Source organism: Pristis pectinata, chromosome 14 (genome assembly GCF_009764475.1).
Source record: "Pristis pectinata isolate sPriPec2 chromosome 14, sPriPec2.1.pri, whole genome shotgun sequence".
Taxonomy (NCBI): domain Eukaryota; kingdom Metazoa; phylum Chordata; class Chondrichthyes; order Rhinopristiformes; family Pristidae; genus Pristis; species Pristis pectinata.
Window position 1 is genome coordinate 15,221,372 of NC_067418.1, and position 24,027 is coordinate 15,245,398.

The 24,027-nt window shown below is 41.9% G+C and overlaps 1 protein-coding gene across 4 annotated transcripts in view; it reads left to right on the forward strand.

Annotated features, from left to right (window-relative positions):
- ano5a (anoctamin 5a) overlaps positions 1 to 23,239 on the forward strand; it is a 117,393-nt gene extending 94,154 nt beyond the window's left edge. For all 4 annotated transcript variants that reach the window (XM_052029294.1, XM_052029296.1, XM_052029293.1 and 1 more), the window contains 8 exons: positions 344 to 566; positions 3,803 to 3,972; positions 5,236 to 5,333; positions 6,813 to 6,943; positions 8,691 to 8,896; positions 11,851 to 12,035; positions 15,242 to 15,347; positions 18,445 to 23,239. In XM_052029294.1, the coding sequence (XP_051885254.1) occupies positions 344 to 566; positions 3,803 to 3,972; positions 5,236 to 5,333; positions 6,813 to 6,943; positions 8,691 to 8,896; positions 11,851 to 12,035; positions 15,242 to 15,347; positions 18,445 to 18,669 (1,344 nt within the window). In that variant the 3' untranslated portion in view covers positions 18,670 to 23,239. The remainder of the gene's footprint in view (positions 1 to 343; positions 567 to 3,802; positions 3,973 to 5,235; positions 5,334 to 6,812; positions 6,944 to 8,690; positions 8,897 to 11,850; positions 12,036 to 15,241; positions 15,348 to 18,444) is intronic.
- The last annotated feature ends 788 nt before the right edge of the window (positions 23,240 to 24,027 follow it).

Below are 24,027 nucleotides of genomic sequence, written 5' to 3' on the forward strand. Positions count from 1 at the left end.
CCATAACTAAAAGAACATTTGTTTTACCTGCAGCTTTTTTTTTTGAAAGGTTTTGAGATGATCTGTTTGATATGGTGTTTCATCCACTATAACACACATTATGAATACTTTTACAATGGATATTCATCATTTAAGAGATGAGAATGCAGGCACTCAGCAAAACCAATTGTGGGCCCCAGCTACTTGGTCTTGAACCCACCATGTTCTGATCCTGCTATAATTTGGTATTGGACTGTGCACTAAGTTTGCCATCAGTGCAGTAGGAGACTGCACTGAGAAGGGATTCCATGTTTTTGTATAAAGCGAGTTAAATTTCATTTTCTTTCTCCACCTTTTTGCTTAGATCTTTTTAATCCTGATCTGCATTATTGCAGTCATCGTATACCGCCTCTCGATGTATGCCTCCTTTGCCAAGATCACTGTGAACATGAAGGAGGTGAAGTACATCGGCACGTTGTTTACACCGCAGATGGCTACGAGCGTCACCGCCTCCGTGCTGAACTTCATCATCATCATGATCCTGAACTACTTCTATGAGAAGGTGGCAATCTGGATCACCGACCTTGGTAAAGTTTGTTCCCCACCCTTCTCCAGAAGACTGCTTTACTGAAAAATTTATGCAAGACTCTGAAGTCTGAAGCTTTCAAATTTTAAAGTACTTTGGGGTAAAAGGATCTCTCTTTTTGCCCTAACTCACTTGAAGGCATTCATAGTCCAACTTTAGTACAACTGAAAAACTTTTTTTCTCCCTCCCTACACCCCACACCAGGTCTCTCCCTTCCTTCCCCCTGCTCTGACTGAGCCTCCCCCTCCCTGACCTACAGCCCCTTCACTGAACTGAAAAACTTGCTGGGCACTCTAGAATCATACAGAACAGAAACAGACCCTTCAGCCCACTTGTCCATGCTGACCAAGATGTCCCTCTAAGTTTGTCCCAGTCTTCCACATTTGACCCATATCCCTTGAAACCCCTTCTATCCACGTACCTGTTCAAATGCCTTTTAAATGTTGTTATTGTGCCTGCCCCAACCACTTCATCTGGCAGTTTGTTCCATATCCCCAACACCCTGTTGGAAAAAGTTGCCCCTTGGGTTCCTACTTAATCTTTCCCCTCTCACCTTAAACCTATGCTTTCTAGTTCTTGATTCCCCAGTCCTGGGAAAAAGACTGTACATTCACCCTATCTATGCCCCTCATGGTTTTCTACACCTCTATAAGATTACCCACAGTCTCCTACACTCCAAAGAATAAAGTCCTAGCCTGCCCAACCTCTCCCTATAACTCAGGCCCTCTAGTCCTGGCAACATCCTCATAAATTTTCTCTGCAACTTTTCCAACTTAATGGCACCTTTCTGATAGCGTGTGACCAAAGCTGAACACAGTGCTATGCGCATGGATTCAGACTGAGGAAAGACCTTGCTTCCTTCCCATGTGGACATCACGCAACCAAATGGACTTTTACAACAGTGGTCAGATAGCAGATATTTTAAAGTGATTCAAATTCTCAAAATAGCTTCCAGATTTGAATTTGCACACTATGATTTAATTCAGGCTTTTGGGTTTGTAGTCCAGAATAATAAACCCACATGTCATTCAGTACTGTATCTTCCATTATTGATTAATTGGCAGTGTTGGTCAGAGCTCCTCTTTATATGAATGAAGATAGGATGAGGACCTAATCCTTCAATTGCTAAACTGACAGCAATGAGAGACTTATTCCAAGTTAAGTCATTAGAAATATTTGCATGTCTGTATGAAACTTCTTAATTAGACCTTATTTGGAGTATTGTGTCCAGTTCTGGTAGCTGCATGACAGGAAGGATGTGGAGGCTTTGGAGAGGGTACAAAAGAGGTTCACCAGTATGTTGTCTGGATTAGAGAGTATTAGCTATGAGGAGAAGTTGGACAAACTTGGATTGTTTTCTCCGGAGCGACGAAAGCTGAGGGGAGATTCTGATAGAAGTATATAAAATTGAGAGGCATAAGTAGGGTAGATAGAGACTTGGTGGATAGGGTGGAAATGTCAAATATTAGAGGGCATAGTTTTAAGGTGAGGGGGGGAAAATTAAAAGGAGACTTGTATGTATTTTTTTACATATAGAGTGGTAGGTACCTGGAACACGCTGTCAGGGGAATTGGTGGAAGCAGATACAATAGCAATGTTTAAGAAGCATTCAGACAAGTACTTGAACGGGCAGGGATGGAGGGTTATGGACCACATGCAGGAAGATGGGATTAGTTTTGATTGGCATCATGGTTGGCAAAGACAATGTGGGCCCAGAGGGCCAGTTCCTGTGCTGTATTGTTTTATGTATTGGTTTTAACAGGGAACCAGTTTAGGTTTCTGGGGCAGTCGAAGCAGTTGAATCATGGTGTGTGTGATGCCAGTTATGAATACCTGTGTGGAAATCCTCTGTAACCTTTTTGGCATGCATTGATTGCTGTAATATAACTAGAGGGAGTGTGTCAAAGACACATGTGCAAAAGCTTTCTCAACTGTGTGTACACATCAATCATTTTTGTGAGTTTAGTGATCTGAATTTAGTGCCAGTTTTGACAGCTATGTACCATCTGCCAGTACCAGTGTGACCAGAAGTGAAACTCGCCAAACCTGACTGATGCAGTCCCCTCCAAGGGAAGTGTGCTTTTGTTCAATCCCATTAATCGTGAAACACTCAAATTCTAGAAGGGAAGGCAGTTTACTGGGCTCTGTTCACTACACTATTCTAAATTTAAAGACCACCAACGTGTAAATACATCCTTTGTTTGCCAGTGTCTGTCTGCAGTAAGACAACAGTGCTGACAACAGTCCACTTTCTACAAACTCTAAATCTTTTGGAGGGCAATTCCTATGCCAGTGTAGAACTCTTCTCTAACTATTGCAGTGATGATTTTTTTTCCATAATCAAATCCTGCTAATAGGGGAGCATTTTTTTTTGCCCATATAATTACAAAATGATATGTTGTGGTCACCAGGTAATTAATAATCTAAATATAGCATCTCTGTTTTGAAATTTGAAAGAAAATATGGACATTTAAATGAGGGTAAAGATGGTTCATGCAACCTGTCCCCCAAAGAAGTACAGTGACACAGTGGAAATATATATAATAATTCTGCATAAAACACACATTGGGATAGAAATGATGATGTTACATGTTGCACTTGAAGTACTGCCTTGCAGTACTTTTAATCCTATTGGAGCTGAATGCTGGGAAAAGACCTGTAACACAAATGCTTTGGCATAAAGAATGAGGAATCTGCATTTGAAGAACAATTGTTAATAGAACGTAGAACAGTACAGTACAGCACAGAATAGGCCCTTTGGCCCACAATGTTGTGCTGAAATAGCTACCGACAGAATGCCCACATCCCTCCATTTTCCCCTCATTCATGTGCCCATCCAAGCCCCTCTTAAAGGTCCCCAATGAATTAGCCTCCACCACCCTATCAGGCAACGCATTCCAGGCATCTAGCACTCTCTCAGTAAAAAAAATGTACCCCTCACGTCTGTTCTGAACCTACCCCCTCTCACCTTAACTGCATGTCCTCTGGCATTGGATCACTCAATGGGGAAAAGATATTGCTTATCCACCCTATCTATGCCCCTCATACTCCAAATCATGGGGTTGGAGAGAGGCTCGCTTGCAATTTTCCCCATGTGTGCTGGTACTGGGCAAGGTTTTCCCCTGATTAGTGGGGTGATCATTAAAACTGCTGCTGCCATATCTGTAAACTCACTGAGGTGATGTCACAGCTCCTCTGTATTAACCACACTGTTTAATTTTGTTTTTGATTCACCAGAGATTCCCAAAACTCACTTTGAATACGAGAACCGACTGACCATGAAAATGTTCCTCTTCCAGTTTGCTAACTACTACTCCTCCTGTTTCTATGTTGCCTTCTTCAAGGGCAAGTTTATTGGCCACCCTGGAGGATACAACTATCTGTTTGGGTCATGGAGGAATGAAGAGGTAGGATCCTCGGGCAGGCAATAAGTTGCTTTTGCGAAATGTACTGAAGCCTTTCACAGGAATGTTACCAAACAAAATTAGATCCTTAAGGATGTAGAAAGGCAGACGACTGAAGGCTTGGTCCAAAAAGTAGACTTCATCTTAAAAGGAGAGGGAGAAAAGATGAGTTGAAGAGAGGGAATTTCCAAGGCATGGCTCGCGTTAGTGGATGGATTTAAACTGGCTATGAGCAAGAGACCAGAATAAGAGCATTGTAGGCTTCTGAGGTTGCAGAAGTAGGAAAGGGCACGAGCAAGAGGGACTTGAAATCAAGGATGGTAAGTTTGAAGACCTCTGTCAGGTACAAAAGGTCAAGGAGACATGACTTCATTCTCCAATGAGTGGCAAAATCAGTTGTGTGAAATGATTGGTATTGGTTTATTACTGTCACTTGTACTGAGGTACAATGAGAAACTTGTCTTGCATACTGTTTGTACAGATCAATTCATTACAATGCATTGAGGTAGTACAGGGTAAGAACAGGGTACAGAAGTAAAGTGTCACAGCTACAGGGAAGTGCATCAGATGAACCATGCATGTCTCTTGAACAAAAATGGCTTTTTTTGTTAAGACATTTGGTTTTAAATTATGCATCTAAATAAGGAAAGTTGTTAAGATTCAACTGTTTTATACCTGGTTGCTCAGAATCTTTGGTTCCTGTTAGTCCATTATTGAAGATTCGTTTTTAGTGTTGGGAGTGGAGATGGAATTTAAGCTGTGCTGTATTAGGCCAATTGCGCCCTCAGGTGTTTGAATTTGCTATTACACAAACTTCAACCCACTTTCGGTGCTTGACCGCAGTGACAAATGGGGATACAATGGTGTAAAATGGTACCCTTTGTATCTCTCTCCACTTAGATTTCCATTGTGGATCCCTCCTCAGTCTTGATTTCCATTGATATCAATGCAAAACAAAAACAGAATACATGTATTATGGCCGAACACTCGCTTTCATCTGGTTTGTTGTCACACGGACAAAATGACCCACAGTGTTTCTGGAACCTTGATCTTTTGTATGATTTTTTTTAAAGGCTATTTTGATATCCCAAGAGTAACTGAGAGATCACATTAAACCATTACAACAGCCCCTTCAGTTTACTTCTGTGATTCACTGTTTCCATTGATACAGAAGAACAAGCATTTGAAAATTATCTTTGATTGTCTGCAGGGTAAGATAGCCAAGCATTTAATTTCATCTTTATTCCCTTTGGCCACTTCTGACAGTGCGACCCCGGTGGCTGCCTGATTGAACTGACCACTCAGCTTACCATCATCATGGCTGGCAAACAAATCTGGGGCAACATCCAGGAGTCATTTTTGCCGTAAGTTGATTTCTCAATTGCTGCTACTGTTTAGAACATTAGAACATAGAACATTACAGCACAGTGCAGGCCCTTCAGCCCACAATGTTGTGTTGACATTTTATCCTGCTCTTAGATCTGTAAAGTTCTAAGATCTTCATAGTGTAGCAAGAGTATTAGAAGGCAACTGAACCTATCTCTATAATTTATGTTTCTATGTCTCATAGTAATGCTATTAAACTAACTTTGGGTATATCAGTGTTAGAGTTTATGAAGAGAAAAATGTTGCAATTTGGAGAATTTTAACTCCTAAAAATTTGGGGGAATATTTAACATTCTGAATCCTGGCACCCCACGTTGCTTGGTTCCAGTGTTTGATTTCCCTTTCCCTCCTCCTCTTTGTCCCTCATCTCTGCTCCTTCCTTGGCCTGGTGTTTGCTGAATGCAGGTCTCTTTCATTATTTTAAGGATCCTTGCATTTGGAAGCATATTTTAAAAAGTTAAAAATTAACCAATTTTTTCCAGGTTCAATTACTCCTCATTGACCTAGCATCCTAGCTCTCTCTTCCCTAAGTTTATTTGAGGTTCACTAAGGAATGGAATTATATCCCAGGAAGTAGCCTGGGGAATCCTATTCCACAGGCTAAATAAATGGGCAGGAAAATGTGATGCTGCCCCATCACATCAGTGGCCAAAGCAATGTGTATAAATGCACCCCTTTCATCCCCCAACCTCATCTCGTTCTGCCCTGCAGCCTATTGGAAGAAGCAATAAATTAAGTCCTAGCCCAATAAAGGTGGGGATATTTCTCTGATTTCCCTTTGGATGTTCAAGCCCAGTCCAGGGGCTCACGTGGGCCAACTGTTATCTTCCACAACTAAGGATTAAAGCAGAGATACGAGAGACTGCAAATTCTGGAAGCTGGAGCAACAAACAATCTGCTGGAGGAACTCAGCTGGTCAAGCAGCCTCAGTGGGGGGGAGGACTTGTCGACATTTTGGGTCGAACCCTGCATCAGGATTAAAGCAGCTCCTTCCTGAAGGAAGGCAACTCAAGCTGGGAACTTATTCTAAAGGCTCGCTGCTCCTGGGATAATTGGAATCTCCCAACATCCAGTACATTCCTACCTACATTTACGCAGTTCAGACGTGTGTCTGCAGATTCTCTCAAATGCACTGTGGAAAAGAGGAAAATTAATATTTTAAGTTCGATGGCATGCTGAATGCAGGACCCTTTTCATTATTTTAAGAATTAATAAGCAAGCTTAAAACCAAGCTCATGATAGTGCTAGTATGCAATGTTCAGGGATTCAATCAGATTTCTTTAGGCTATCTATTTTTAAGATAGAGCTGTTTCATCATTTTGCAAGGACTTTCAGAGATAAACCAGCTAGTGGCATTTGGATGCCTCTGTAAAACAAGAGTGTTGTCTGCTCTGCAGGATCAGCTAAGCTTTCAACACGAGGGATGGCTCTTCACTTCTTGTATGCTCTTTCTACAGCTGGATAAAAAACTGGTGGGTGAGTCGAAATGCCAGGCACCATCCAGAGAGACTGTACTCCCGCTGGGAGCAGGACCACGACTTGCAGGACATGGGCCAACTTGGCCTTTTCTATGAATATCTGGAAATGGGTGAGTGAAGTAACTTGTCAACATCATCTTTATTGAGGACAGGAGAGATGCCTGTGGTGTTTGAGCTGCTGATACATCTCACAGAACTCCAGTGATTTAAGTGCAGAATCAAAACTGCTAACAGGTAGTTTTTTTGCTGGTTCCAACATCCAATTTCTCATGATTTCAACAATATTCAAAGGGGTATGAATTTGAATTTTAGGGCAAAAGACACAAGGGGGATGTGAAGAAAAACTCTCTCTCACTGAGTGCAGTTATGACCTGGAACTCAATGACTAATAAAGATGGTAGAAAGAGAATCAATCGAGGCTTTGAAGAGAGAATTAACATATACTTGAGGAAGTCGATGGGGATAAAGTGGGAAACTGGGACTGGTGGGGTTGTTGTACTAGGAACTGGCAGAGACTTGAGCTGTGTGATTTGCTGTTCTTGGGATACCAGCTTGAGTCTGCAGGTGGAAATCAGCCTGAATCTATTGCCAGTGCTGTTGTGTGACAGGTTATTGATTCCTTCCTTCCATTGAGAGCTTGTCATCTATTTGCTGCATCTCCTGATAAATGTTGAGCAGGAAATTTATTGCACAGACAATCAGGATCTTGATTTGCAGGTGGCAATTTATCGTTTGATAAGTTGCAGCTACCCATAAGTTAAAGCAACTGCTCCATAAACCCTCTTCTCTAAATTTTAAGCTGGATAATTTTTAAATTAGTGGATCTGAAATATTACTATTTACTCTGTTAAATTTTACTTTGTTCCCTTCTTTATATTGTGTACATTGAGCATAAAATTAATTGTAAACCCAAAACTATTGCAGACTCCTTTTCAAATGTATCTGGGATATTCAATATAAGAGCTTTGAAACCTTGCCCTTGTAAGTTCAGTAAGGGAAGCCACAAATCAATGACACCCCAAACCCTTTCTTCCTCACAATTAAGGAGTGATAAAGTTAGAGGAAAAGAAGTTTTAAGGAAAGAAAAACATTTAATCATTAACACCGAAAATGAAAAGGGGATGTTGGATTGATATAAAGAAGAAATAATAGCCACGAACTTCCAGTTGTAATCCTAACAAAACTATTACCATTTGCTGTCTCTGTGCCATGACATTAACAGCATTTCTGTGCACGAGTGGTTTAATACAGAAACCCCACAGTTCTTTTCAGTGATACAGCACTTCTTCCCTGGTCCATGCTGCTCTCAGCTTCCTCTGACATTGGGAAGATCATGTTTTCCCAGGGTTTCCAACAATGCTCCAAGTTCCTTCAATGCTCCAAAAGGAGAGTTGTACGAGCAGTAATGCCATTCTGTGCTCCCTGACATCGAAATCATGTCAGGATGCAAGGATGATTCGCCACGGAAACTGCCCAGTCAAATTTCACTGCGGTGTGTGGGGAAGAACTCTATTTTTGAATTGCAGTTTCTCAGTAAATATCCACATGTGTCTGTGATGTGATTTTATTTGTGTTGGGCAGCCATTTTGTTGGTTCCAATTTTATAAAAGTCAATGTGTAAAATCTTTGAAGACTTTCCTCAGATGTGTGGGCTTTCTAAATTTTTTTCCAGCGAGTAAAGGAAATGTTTCTGTGGCCCCGTCCTCGGACTGAAAATCTGTCAGCCACTGCCTTTGAGTGGTGAAAGACCAATGATGGCTGATGTTCAGATGGAATTGATGTTCAGATGCTTTATGGACATTGAAAACAAAAAAGATCACGTTTGGTTACGTCTGTCATCTGGTGCTTGTCTTGCAGTTATCCAGTTTGGTTTTGTTACTCTTTTTGTGGCCTCCTTTCCCCTGGCTCCTGTCCTTGCTCTGCTGAACAACATCATAGAGATCCGTGTGGATGCTTGGAAGTTTATCACACAGTTCCGGAGGCCGATGGCAGCAAAGGCTCACAGTATAGGAATATGGCAGCAGATACTGAATGGTGTGGCTATTTTCTCTGTCGTTACGAATGTAAGTGTTTCGCTTCCCACAGAGTCTGTGGTACCAAGATGTTTAATGCGTAATAAACCTGGCAGGGCGGTCTTCAAAGTTCCACTCATAATCCAGACCACGGTGGTACAGTTCAAGGAGTTGTGCCTCTCAACTCCAGTGATCCGGATTCAATCCTAACCACCTGTGCTGTATGTGTGGAGTTTGCCAGTTCTCCCTGTAACTGCATGGGTTTCCTCTGGATACTCTGGTTTTCTCCTGTGAGTTGGTAGGTGAATCAGCTGCTGTAAATTGTCCCTAGTGTGTACGTAAGGGCGGTGGTTATGATAGAATCTGGAATTTGATGGGAATGTGGGATGAATGAGAAAAGTGGGATAAGTATAAATGGTCCCTGATGATTGGCAAGTCTTGGGAGGCTGAAGGGCCGATTTCTGTTCTAACCGATGACCAACTAAATGTGATGTCAACGTTCAATGAATGGTGAGTTCCTGGAAATTACTTTGTGCTGTACATAATACCAGACCGATGCTGTCCAGAGGAGCTGTACAGTCCATGTTAATGCAGGACTTGGCTTGATTTGCACTCTGTAGAAGGTCGTTAAGTACAGACATAAGAAATTTTCCTTATTTGTTCATGGACGTGGATGGCGGCGACTAGGCCAGCACTTCCTGCCCTTCCCTTTTTCAAACCAAGCTGACTAGCTTTATAGGCCATTTCAGATTAGAGTTGAGAGCCAACCACACTGTTGGGTTTGAAGTGACAAATACAGTAATGATAGCAGATTTCCTTCCCTGTAGAGATTGATGAACCAGAAGGGATTTTATAGTATTTGTTTCATTGTGATCATTTCTCGTATTAGCTTTTCATTCAAGATTTAATTGAATAACTTGAATTTAAATTCCCTAATGAGATTTGAACGTGTTCTTTTTTTTCAACAATCCTGACCCCTGGATGTCAATCCTGTAATTTTATCACTAGGACAGTGCACCCATTCAAGGCTGCTTTGAATTCGTGGCTAATCCTCTACCTCAGCTCCAATTTCCCACCCAATCCCCACTCCAATGACGTGTTGCGCAACACGTATGCACCAACAACCTACCCCCCCCCCCCCCTCCAGTCGTCTGATCTCCTAGCAATCAGTCTGATGATCTGGGAGAAACCTCTTGAGTCAACCAAGAGAATTGGACAGTCCTCTTAAAATCCTCTTGAGGACAAAGCATTGCACAAGACCAATGTGTATCCATGACTAGACACAGGAACAAGCATAGATATCAACGTCTTTCTTCTTTCAGAAGTTTGTTTAGATACTGATTTTTCTTTTGAGAAGAAATCAGGGCAATGGAAGACCTTTTTGGCCCTTAGAGCCTGCTCTGCCATTCACTAAAGTCATAGCTGATCTTCTACCTTGCAGCCAGTTTCCAGCACCATCCCCATATCTCTCGATTCCCTTAACAGTCAGAAACTATTGCTCTGCTTTGAATGAACTCGATGTCTGAACCTCCATGGCCCCCCAGGCTTGAGAATTCTAAAGGTTCACTACCCTATGGGCTCCTGGTCCTAGACTCCACAGCCGGGGGAAACGTCCTCCCTCCATCTGAACTATCATCACCTTAACCTTTTGGTAGGTTTCAATGAACTCTCCTCTCATTCTTTGAAGCTAGAGAATGTAGTCCCTATCTATCTACTTGATCTCCCCTCGCACTCATTACCCATGTAATCAGTCCAGTGAATCTTAACTGCACCCCCTCGATGCCAAGTACATACTTTCCTAAATAAGGCGACCAAAACTATACATAATACCAAGGTGCAGTCTCGATAAGGCCCCATACAATTGCAAGAAGACCTCCTTACTCCCATAAACAAACCCTCTCATTATAAATGCTAACATACCATTTATCCTCCTAATCGCCTGTTGTACCTGCTTGGTGGCCTTCAGTGACTTGTGCACAACCACCTCCAGGTTCCTTTAAGCATTAACATGTACAACCTTTCATCATCTTTCATTCACTCACTCAGCCTGTCCATATCCCCCTGAGGCCTCTTTACATCCTCCTCCATGCTCACAATCACGCCTTGTTTAGCAACTTTTGAATTGTGATATTTGGCCCACTCAGTGAAATCGTTGCTACAGATTATGAATAGCTGGGCCAAGCACTAAGCACTGCAGTACCCTCAAGTCATGGCCTGCAACTGAAGAAGAATTGGTTTATTTCCAAGCTTGGCTTTCTGTCTGACAATCAATTCTCTATCCACATCAGTAATTACCCCCTGACTCCATGTGCTGTAACCTTGCTGGCCAATCCTTTGTGTGGACCCTTAACAAAAGCCGCCTGAAAACCCAAATATGTCACCTCCACTTGTTTCATCTACTCCACTATGTGCACCCTCAAGGAACTCCAGTATAGTACCTTTCATAAATCCATGTTGACTGCTCAATCCACTTATTCTTTTCAAGGTGTTCACTTGTTACATCTTTCATTGAAGACTGATGAAAGATGCAACTTTCATCTACCATTTTTCCTACCATTTGAAGATGGGTAGTTCCCTGTTTTCCCTTCATCCTGTGGGGTCACATTTGGGACCCTGCAATCCACAGGAAGAATTCCAGAATCTAGAATCTCAGAAAATGACCATCTCTTAAGCCACCTCTTTCAAAACTTATGACACAGATAATCAAGTGCTTGGGATTTATCAACTTTCAAGCTCCCCGACTGCACGAGTATTTTGTTTTCTGCTTCTACCTACTTCCTTCAGCTCAGCATTCTCACTAGACCCTTGATTCACTGTGTGATACTCTTAGATTTTGTACTTGTTGCATGAAATCACTTGGGGTGATAGAATGCTTAGTGCCCAGAGTATTGAACGTGGCAGTTTTAATGTCCGTGCTACCCACCCTCTACAGATGTGCTATTATATATTTACTGTATGCAGAAAAACACCACTACTTTATTGAGTGACTGCTTTCAAATCCTCAGGCTTTCATTGTGGCTTTTACTTCTGATATGATCCCACGTTTGGTGTACAAATATGCATATTCTACAAACGATGAACTACCAATGAAAGGATACATCAATAACAGTCTTTCAATCGCCAACACTTCTGTCTTAAAATCCAATCAGTTAACATTATCATACAATGACTTTGAAATCCCATCTTGCAGGTAAGAACTGAAGAAATATTTTCTTTTGCTTGGTAAACAGATCATCGATGTTATTTAGAATGTATTTTTTTTTAAGAATGATGTCAGATATTTTGATTTCTTTTTTACGTTTCGCATGTGCTATCAGGAGGGGCTGGACAAACTTGGGCTCTTTTCTCTGGAGCGGCGAAGGCTGAGAGAGTGTGTAAAATTATGAGGGACATAGGGTGGACAAGCAATATCTTTTTCCCATTATTGAGCGATCCAATACCAGAGGACATGCATTTAAGGTGAGAGGGGGTAGGTTCAGAAGAGACGTCAGGGGTGAGTTTTTTTTTACTCGGAGAGTTGTGGATGCCTGGAATGCGTTGCCTGATAGGGTGGTGGAGGCTAATTCATTGGGGGCTTTGATGGGCACATGAATGAGAGGAAAAAGGAGGGATATGGGCATTCTGTAGGTAGAAGAGATTAGCTATGTCGGCATTACTGTGTGGGCCGAAGGGCCTGTTCTGTGCTGTACTGTTCCATTTTCTATGTTGGCAGTTTAATGTGTGTCTGGAGTTAAAGCTCTGACACCTTAAATGGTGCTGGTGTAATTTACCGGGTGGAATTGCTTTGTAGGATTCTGGTCAACCTGAAGGTTCTGGATTAACTGAGGCATGTCTCAACTACACTGATTTACCTTTCATAAATCCACGTTGACTGCTGACTTCTTGTGCTCGAGTACCTGCAGCCAGAGCTTTGGTGTATCTGGTCCACCAGAGAACGCCAGACACCAGCAAATGTATATTGTAAGGTTTCACAGTTGGATTATAGCCATCTGACAGGCAAAGTGCATTGGTTACACAGGATTAAGTGCATGTCTTTTCAACTGATTCACTAAATGTAGATGCAGCTGCTGTGACATTCCTGTGACAGGAAACTCCGCATTAATTTCTTGGGTCATTGCTCCAATATTCCACTTTGTACTTGTCTTGAGAAAGTTAAGTTTCACGACCTACATTGACAAGACTCTGAAAAGTTAGTTTTTCAGAGCACCCACCACCCTGCAGAGAACCCATTAGTTGTGGCACTCTGTCCTGGAATCAGAACGCTAAGGGGTACCTACCACCCTGTATCTTAAAGAAAGATATTTGCTCATCTATGCAATCCCCTGCCTCCATGGCACTCCCACCAGACAGTGAACCACCTGAGGCAGTATGCAGAAGTTCCCTGTGAGGGCTGGTTATCAGCAGGCTGGTGCGAATGGTGCACCCACTCATTGCTGAGGTATGGGGCTCAAGACTACACCCTGGTCAGCACAGTGAGTGTTGGAGGGATAGAGCTACTACAAGTGTTGATAGCAATGCATGCAAAATTCTGGAAGAACTCAGCAGGTCAAGCAGCATCTATGGAGGGAAATGAACAGTCAACATTTCAGGCATCTGTGCCCAAGATCCACAGACCTAACTGCCCTGGTAGGCCCATTGTTTCTGCCTCCTTCTGCCCTACTGAACTCGTGTCCGCAGCCCAAAACGTCGACTGTTCATTTCCCTCCATAGATGCTGCCCGACCTGCTGAGTTCCTCTAGCATTTTATGTGCAGTGCTCCAGATTTCCAGCACCTGCAGAACCTCTTCTGTCTCGGATGTTGATAAACTGCCCAGATCCTGCTGTCTCCTTCTTAACCACCTGTTGGATGTGATGAAACTGCTGTATCCTCTTGGTTCGGATGCTCAGCCTTGAAGTTTATCCACAGTAACGAGCTCAATGGTAAATGACTGTTGTGGAGCTTGTTAGCAATCTCCAGGCCGGGGAGAACTGTGCAGGCACATGAAGGGAGAGAGAGATGACAGTTTTCATTTAATCTAGCGTAGAATCTGACAACGCATGAAGCAGTCAGTCCTCAGCAGCAGTTCACACCCGCCAAGGTGCAGAGAAAGTCTCGCATCTCGCAGCTCAGCCCAGAGTGACTGCAATGCTCACCCTTGACTGCCTAGCAGCAGCACACCCACTGGTGGCCATTTGAATATTTGCCTCAGTGGCCCAGTCCACACTGAGGGACACAGTCCACACAGCCGCACTGAGTGTTACACCTGCCCCTGCACCTCCTCCCTCACCACCATTCAGGGCCTTGAACAGTCCTTGCAGGTGAGGTCGTCCTTCACTTGTGAATCCGTCAGTGTCATTTATTGCCTCTGGCACTCCCAGTGAGGCCTCCTCTATATCGGTGAGACCCGATGCAGATTGGGGGACCATTTCGTCAAGCACTTTCATTCCATCTGCCACAACAGTCAGGATCTCCCGGTGGCCAGCCATTTTAATTCCACCTCATTCCCACACTGACATGTCTGTCCATGGCCTCCTCCACTGCCAAGTTGAGACTAGAGGAACAGCACCTCGTATTCCACCTTGGTGGTCTCCAACCTGACAGCATGAACATAGATTTCTCTCACCTCTGGTAACCATTCCCCTCTGTTTTCCCTTATCCCACCAGCCCCATCACCCCTTTGTTTCCCCCTTCCCCCATCCTCTCGAGGTGCCCATCACCCGCACATTCCTCTGTCCAGTTCCCCTCCTCACCTTTCCTTTTGTTCCATGGTCCACTGTCCTCTCCTATTAGATTCCATCTTCTTCAGCCCTTTGTCTCTTCTACCTCTCACCTCCCAGCTTCTTGCAACATTACCACTCTCCCAATTCCCCCACCTGCCAGCTCTTGCTGAACCCCTCCCCCCCCCCACCACTTTTTTTTATACTGGCTATCTCCCCTTCTTTCTAGTCCTGATGAAGGGGCTCGACCCGAAATGTCTACTGTCTGTTTCCTTCCATAGATGCTGCTTGACCCACTGAGTTTCTCCAACATGTCATGGGTTGCTCCAGATTTCCAGCATCTGCAGGTTTCTTGTGTCACAATGAAACCTTCAGCTGTTTCTTGCTGCAGGATCAAAAACAGAGGGCTGAACCCTCAAATGGGCTCCCAGCAAAGCTGCCCACTGTAGCAGGAAGGCCAAGAGTTCTTGTGAAGTGTCTGGCACAGCAACACTCCTTTAGTGCTGATTCCACATTCATTCTCTCCCATACATCCTCAGTACCAAACAAGGTACCTAAGGTACAGGTACATATAACCCAAGCACCTTTCTCAGTCTCGCTTTGGTTTTGCTGTTTAGATCAAAGTTTACTTGTAACTTAATCTCCATTGAATTTGCTACTTTGCACAAATGTCATCACTGATTCCTTTTTGATTTTTAGATATAAAGATTATCGTTACCCGTCAGGACATAAGCTTGAATTCCAGCACACCATGCAATTCTGGCATATTTTGGCTGCAAAAATGGCATTCATCATCATCTTGGAGGTATTATCTGAACTTTTAAACTCCTATTTTTGAAGTGCAAGTGACAAGGGAAAATGTATCATTTCAAGTCTGGTAAATACAATGAAGTGTTGGGATTATAGCTAAGTCAAAGGGAATTTGGATCAGTTACATTGTAATGACAATGAACGTGAGCTGTCGGCCGGGTTACCTGCCTCGAATGGGGAGGGTGACTGTCGAAGCATTACAACTACAATTCCAATGAGATATTTCATACAGGGCCGCAGAGGTATGGTTTGCAGAAGGAATGACGTTCCCAACCAAACAGTTGACTACTACCAACAGTCCAAAAAGAAACTTGAGTAGAAAGCTTAATCAACCCCTTGGGCCTATTCCACCATTCAGTAAGGTCACGGTCGATTCGGTCTTCACCTCAGTATCACTCTCCCATTCTCTCCGCATGCCCCATGACTCCCTTAAAACATGTCAGTCTCCACCTTGACTATATTCAATGACTCCATCTCTGCTGCTCTCTGGGACAGAGAATTCCAAGTACATTCCATGAGAAGAAATTTTCTTCATCTTCCTATTAAATTGAAAACCATTTACTCTGAAACTGTGCCCCCTCAGTTCTAGGTACCCTGCAGTAGGGAAAATATTCTCTCAGCAACTACCCTTCAGAATGTTATGTAATTCAGTTAGATCACTTCTCGTTCTTTTGTACTCCAGTGAGGACAGGCCCAGCTTGCTCAACCTCCCTTCATGTATCCCGGGAGTCAACCAAGCGAACCTTCTCTGCATTGTATCCATTGCAAATATATATCATTCCGTAAGACTAAGACTGTATGTAATACTCTCACCAGTGCCCTATGAAGTTGCATCAAAACTTCCTTACTTCTGTAGTCCTTATCCCTCCCAAAAACAGCCAACATTCCATCAATCTTCTTAATTACTTGCTGTATCTGCATGCTAACATGTGTTTCATGCAGTAAGATGCTGAGTTCCTGTTTGTTCTGCAACATTTTGTAGCCTCTAATTTTAAATAACAATTTGCTTTTTCATTCTTTCTTCCTAAGTGGATAACCTCGTGCGTTTCAACATTATGCTTCATTTGTTAATTTCTTTCCCACTCAATTAAAACTATATATATTCCTTGGCAGGTTCCTTGTGTCCTCCTTAGAAGTTGCTAACTCACTTATCTTTGTAGTTTTGGCAGATGTGCTTCCATCATCCAAGTCATTAATACAGATTGTAAATGGTTGAGTCCTCAGCACTGAACCCAGTTCGAGCAACAGTGTGATGGAAAGCCTCTATTTTATAGGAAGCCAACCCCCATAAGCCAGGCAAGCCACATTCTTCTCCGTTATCTGTTTCATGCAGATAGAGACCACAGAGTCTGCATCGGCCATCTACTTACACTAATCCTACGTTAATCCCATTTTTTATTTTCCCCACATTCTCATGATCCCTCCCCAAATTCTATTACTCACCTATGCATAAGAGGTAATTTATAATGACCAATTAGTCACACAACTTTGGGCCATGGGAGGAAACTGGATCACCTGGAGGACACTCGCATGATCACAGGGAGAATCAGCAAACTCCTCGCACACAGCACCCTAGGTCAGAATTGACCCCAGATCTCTGGCGCTGCAAGTCAGCTGCTCTAGTAGCTTTGTCACTGAGCCATCCAGGCAGCAAGAACACTGCAGGCTGTGGGTTGAGATATGTCTGAACCTTTCTCTAGGTGATAAGTGGACTGAGGGATGATGGGCAGCTGGAGGGGGAGAGGTGGAGTTGGGAGAAAGAGGCAGGTGGTTGACAGAGTAGAGAGGGAAGACAACTGGTATAAAGAGGGGAGGGGTGAGACAGGAGCTGGTAGGTGGAGCGAGGTTGGGTGAAGGCTGACGGGTAGATGGGGCGCTGTTCCTTAAGGTTACAGTGGGTATTGTTAGAACAACACAGGAGGCTGGAGACAGAAGTCAAAGTGGAAGTTAAGATGATGATGACATCTTTATTAGTCACTTGTACATGGATATGCACAGTGAAATGCATCTTTTGCGTAGAGTGTTCTGGGGGCAGCCCGCAAGTGTTGCCACGCTTCTGACGCCAACATAGCATGCTCACAACTTCCTAACCCATACGTCTTTGGAATGTGGGAGGAGACCAGAGCAAACCCACGCAGACACAGGGAGAACGTACAAACTCCTTACAGACAGCGGCCAGAATTGAACCCAGGTCGCTGGCGCTGTAAAGTGTTACTCCAATCGCTACACTACTGTGCCTGAGGTGGTGACTCTGAGCTTCCCGTCACCTTTCCCTTAAATTCTCTGTCGCACCCCAACTCTGACCTCTGTCTTTTCCTCCTATATGGCTCCAACTGTGTTCAATGTAAGCTCAAGCAACAGCACCTCATTGTTCAGTCTTCACATCTTTTTGAGATTGGTGTTCTCAATATTACAGCCCTTTCTTTGTTTGGTGACATTGGTTGCATGCTATTGCAAATATTTCTTCTGTTTTATCCATCCCTCCTCCCCATGTCTACAATTAAAACACATTTATTTTCTCAGCTCTCCAGTTAAGATGAAGTGTTTTTCACCCAGAACATTGACTCTGTTGCCCTCGCCACTGATGCTGCTTGACCTACTGAGTGCTTCCACCTTTCCCTGTTTTTGTTTTTTAAGATATCTTTGTTAGTCACATGTATGGCGCCAACACAGCATGCCCGCAACTTCCTAACCCCTACATCTTTGGAATGTGGGAGGAAACCGGAGCATCCAGAGGAAACCCACGCAGACACGGGGAGAACATACAAACTCCTGATAGACAGTGGCCGGAATTGAACCTGGGTTGCTGGCGCTGTAATAGCGTTATGCTAATCGCTACACTATGTGGACTTCCAACATTTGTAGTTTTATTGCTCCAACTCTGTTTATTGATAATTTGTTTCCCAGGACCAGAATCACAAATGCCAAGGAAACCTGAATCTCATTTCAATGTATGAATCAGAAAGCCCTGATTTTTATTCTATCAGATGGCATATTATTCTGTTGGCTTCTATCATGTCCTCCCAGTATTCTCCCTTCTTAGGACTGTTCATCTTAGCACGCTGACTGATATTTTTCCCATTCCAATCCAGCACATCGTCTTTCTGGTGAAGTTTGCCGTTGCTGCTTTAATTCCTGATGTCCCAGGGGAGGTGAAGGATCGAATCAAACGAGAGAAGTATTTAACGCAGAAGATACTTCATGAGTACGAGCTCAACAAACTGAGGGAGATGCTTGCTGGCAAGGGAAACGTCGTGGTAAACAAAGAGGTTGCAGTGCACGCAGAGAAAGTGGAACTGCTGAGCGAGGAGCTGTAGTCCATGCTGTGTCTGTTTGGGAATGGTGGGAAACGAGTGTTTCAGTTGTTTAGGAATAAATCAATTTATTTGATTCTTTTTAACAAGGAACAACATGCTAAAGTGGCATGCATTTGGCTCCAGTAACCACAATGTTACTGGCACTGATTCAGCTACTGTCCACAGCCTACAGACTTGATAAGGAAGCAGTTTCAGTGTGGTCCCTGTACAGAGTTTGTCAAAGCAGTGTCTTAACCTGACTGCTAACGGTTCTGTTGTATGTACTACTTGCCTGCCTTCTGCAGAAAAGAAAGCATCTAATATCAATGGAGCCTTCCAAAATGTTGTCACTTAAGGTAAATTGAAGAGTTCATGTATGAGATTGGGAAGAACAGGATGCCAAGGACAGTTTGAAAATATGTTGCAATCATTATGAGAACCAATACAAACCTTTGGATGCAATATCATTTATCATTTGTTTAGATATTCACTTGGTTTCTTTCTCTAGTTAAATGATCTTTTTGCTCTCTCTATTTGGTCGTCTTATTTCTTTCTTCCATCTACTGTCAGGACAAATTTGCCAGAATGGCAACTTGACCCATAGCATGTGTCACTATAACAAAATTGAACAGAACTCATGCAAGATATTAGATTGAGTTAGGTTATGCCCCCCCGAACTAAGAAGGGAAATATCTGCTGTATTCTGGTGCCTAGATGTAACTACTGATCTCTTGTGAGCCATCTCCCCATGCAATATTTGGGTAAAGTAGCTGCAAAAAAAAGCCTTTGTTTAAAAAATGTATAGTTCTTAACAATCCTTGCAATAAATTTTTGTTCACACTGAATCGAAAAGCCATCAGCTCATTGGGGTAACCTGATAGGAGAGTCTCCAAATAGCCAATGAAATTAATCTTTACAGCAATATCAAAGGCATTTCAAGTCTCCCTATTGCTTGTAAAAATACAGGGAGAATACGGAATTAAATATAATCCCCTAGATAAGAAGAGTCCAATCTTACAGGACCATTTCAATGTTTGAAGCAGTGAATTAAATCTACAAAATAGATTTTCTCATTGCTTTCTCCTGAGATTAATATTCATGGATGAAAAAACAAAGGAGTTTCCTGATTTGACAGTTGAGATTCCACTCCGAGAGCATGCACTTCTTGGAAATATATCTAGTTTCCTGTGTGATTTACACTAGATTTAATGCAAATATGTGTTTATTTAATATCTGATGTTAAATAAAATATAAAATCACAGTGCAATTAAAACAAAAAAAAATAATTCTCAAACCACCCTTGGGTATGGTAAATACAACTTCTAATGTTTTAATTTCAAAGTGTTAATATTGCAATGAAGCAGACAGGTTTGATAAGGGGTTCTGCCAAAGTTGAGGCAGAAGTGACCACCACATCTGAGCTGCCAATCAAAGCTCAGAAAGGAAGTATCAAAGCATCACCTGTCTTATGAAGGCTCTGACTCTTGCCCCTTGGGAACTCCTGCCTTGCTGTGGTTTTTCATGCCAGTCTTTCAGCACACATGGTCCTAAGCATCCAGTGCTTCAACAACACAGGTGGCAGAGATAACTGCAGAGTCCACATCTCCCCACTCTTAACATAATTTGCGCAGGGTCACACTTGTGGTAAAATGGAGGAAGATGTTTGAGCCTTGTGGTTTTGCCACCCCCATTTAACTTCTGCCCACTCAGCACAATATTCACTGAAAAATTCACAGGGAATGGAAGAAGCTTTAGTCCAATCACTTTTGCAATAATTAGTTGTCTGATAACACCTCAAAAGAATGATGATAAATTCCAGATGTTCATCATTAAAATGGAATTTTGAGACTTTTACCAGAACCAATCAAAATTCTATTTGCCTGTTATACAATTTAATTGACTTGAATTTCATTGCAGTCAGTGGTGTTCAATGCTTGATGGTAACATCAATGCAATGTTTTTTGTCCCTGAAATTCACGGACTTGTGATGAGGCCTTTATAGGGCTTTTGGAGCTAATGACCAAGATTGAGTTTCAAGACAAATTAGTCTTCACAGCCTTAAATCTGAAATAGCCCCCTTTACATTCTCTAATCATGTTTTCTCCCAAATACAGATGTTTGTTCTGCCTGTTGCAGAGTTTTGAAATTCCCTTTTCTGGAATATTAATAAAGTTTGCATTAATACCTTCTCCACACTCCGCATCCCTCCTGTCCATCCACATCACCTCACTTGATCTGCAGCCTGTTGTCCTTCAATCTTCAGTGGAAAAATCTTGAGTGCCCAAACTTGTGAACTTTAAAATAAAAAAACACATGAGTTTGAGGCCAATCTAATGTAACTCGATGTTGAATGTAGTTTGCAGGGCTTGTGACAGTTGTAGTGATCTAGCCTTTCCATTTATTTAGCAATTATATAGTGGAGATTCTGGCATCTGGGTAAGATTGTTGGCAGTCTGCCAAGTTCAACTGCTCTACTAAGAACTCAATTTCACTGCTTCTGTCGCAATGCTTTCCACCAAACAATTATAATCATATTTTCCTTTATTATATAAACTGTTACATAAAGGTTAAGACTCTCTGTGTTTAACTTTATGAAGAAAGCCAATGAGTACCATGTAATAGGCACATGGGGGTAGAAATTCATCCTTGGTCACTCAACTACACTGCTTCTGAAATGCTGCTCCATTGAAGTCCCCAGAGGAACCAGATTTTGGAAGCAGAGGACAATATACATTTGCCATTACATTGAACTAGCAACTTTGGACAAATCTCTATCCCCATGACATGGTGAGAAAAAGGCTGAAAATCGTTCAAGTAAGTTGTGTTTCTCCAAATGAAGATTACGTTCTGAATGTATTGCTCATTAGTAATGAGTTGAACTTAAAATTGTGAAGCACGATGGGATATTACAAAGATTGGTAAAAATGCTTCTTTTGTTTTTCCAGTACACCACTGACTCCAAGTTGGGTGTCTGTTGGTTAACTCTTTGTTGTCCAGTTTTTCAGACCAGCAGATGTTTTAATGTCAACTTCAGTTGCCCTTATTCACTCTATCTTTACCTCTGAAATCCAGAGCTTCCACGGTTTTCTGTTTTAAAAGAGAAGTCATACTTGATTTTTGTACTCTGCTGGTCACTCATTCAAATGTTTTTTGGTCTGACTGGTCAGTACAGGTTTGAGGGAAAAATTATGGATTTCCTTAGTTGTAAATCATTCATGCCAACTAAAATAGCATGAATTTGTCATACAAATTAGATTAGAAATACTGTAATAGACTTTTTCAAGTCATGCCTGTATAATGGCTAGAGAACCATTATTGTTCACTGAATTTTTTTTCTTTTTTCATTACATGTCTATGAAATCATTTCATCAATATAAAGCCAAAGAAATGTGTTAATATAATAATCTGCAATACACTGGGGTCAAGATGTACAGAATGGATGTCAGTTTCATCGCACATACTAGTCAGCAGCACGAATAGTCAATTTGAGAAATTGGATGTGTGATTGACTATTAGTGTGGAGAGGAGAAAAGTTCAACATTTAAGTGCTAAAATTGGTCACGTTTTTTTTCCCTTTTTGTTTCTGTTGTCTCTGTTACAAATCTGAATGAAGGTCAGACAAGATTCTTTAGTCTCCCAAAACAGTATTTCAAAGCATTTGCACTATACAAATAATCATACTAATGCATGTTTAGTCTGAGAATTAGAAGTAATCCAAGTTTAAAAATGCATTAAAATCACTAAACTTCAAGGAATTTGAAGCAATTGGATGCTGTTGGTGATTTGAAAGCATGCATTTCATATAATATTTCCATAATTGTTGTAACCATTAAGTATTTCAGTATCTAATCTCGTAATAATTACTTGACAAAATTACTGGTAATGAAGTCGGTAGTAACGTAACTGTTTAAATGAAGCATTTTGTAAAATAAAACACAGGTGCCTTCAAAACAAACCTCAAGGAACATAAAAATATTCACATGAATGATGCATGGGGGAGGACCTTTAGTTGCTAGTGTTAAGATTGTTTGTACTCTTCACCTGCACATTCAGTGCCTTTGAAGTCAATGCAAGCAACTGTTGGGAGATGAGTACAAATGGTGGCTAAGGTTCATATGCATTTAGCATGGGCAACCAAAAATGTATTTCTCCCCTGCTGTATCAAAACTATTGCCTTCTCAGCAATGTGGCCACACACCGAACCTCTTTACACACTATAAACTTGGGTCAAAAGGTATCCTTGGTACATTTATCCCTTGCTAATCTGTTTCTAGTCTCTAATAGTTGCGCAAAGTTACAGAGACAGATGCACCTATGTCAAAATTACAGTAAGCCATATAATGTATACAACACACCCAGTACCTGTACGGAACAGTGTTATCCTATTTTGTGAAAGTTGTTGAGTTGAAGAGTCTTGCTTTACACAACCAGATATCTTAAGCAATTGAGAATTGAAAATGTCAATGTAGTCACTGAGTTTCTGCTAAGCTATCTGGTTATCTGTATATTTAAGAAAAAATATTTTGTTTCAACTAAATTAAAATGAAAAAGTGTAATGTGCTACTTAGTAATACATTTTTTATTATTTGTATTATGTGTGTGGTGTATTTTTGTGAACTCACTTTTGCACACATTGTGGGATTTCCCCCTTTAGCTCCCCAATGATAACTTAATTGCAGACATTTTATTGATACTCAATATTGCTGGTTTACAGTTTCAGCAGATTTCTTTCTTGTAAGACCATGTTTGCCTTCTAAATTACATAGACTTGTTTATTCAGAATTAATGTATAACAGACCTGCTCTGTACCTGACTTGAATGAAACAATATTTTACAAATGCCAAAGCAACTTGTTGAATTCTCATTTTTAATTTTGTGCTGCTTATATTTGCAGTTCTAGGTCCTTCCATTCTGATAAAACCCAGTTGCAGTTAACTCCTGCGTTTAGGATAGTATCTGATAGGAATAGGCAAAGGTGAAAACTGGTTTTACACACCCAGGCAGAACATCGTAAGTGGAAATATTCCTGATCTGCTCAGATTGATGTTAAGCAGTCAATTCACCCACCACTAAACACCAATCTCATGGGAAGTCTCATTTTCTTTGTTTACAAAGTAAAGCTAATTTATCTTTGTATCTCCATCTGGCCATCCACCTCCCAGCTTCTGGTGCTATTCCCATTCTTCCACCCCCAACCTGCATATCACCTCCCTCACCTGAAGCTACCCATCACTTGCCAGCTCTTGCTCCATCCCTTCCCTCCACCTTATTTTACTGACCACCTGCCCTCTACTCTTTCAGTCCAGATGAAGGGTCTCGTTCTGAAATATCGACTGTCCATTTCCCTCCATAGATGCTGCCTGTCCTGCTGAGTTCCTC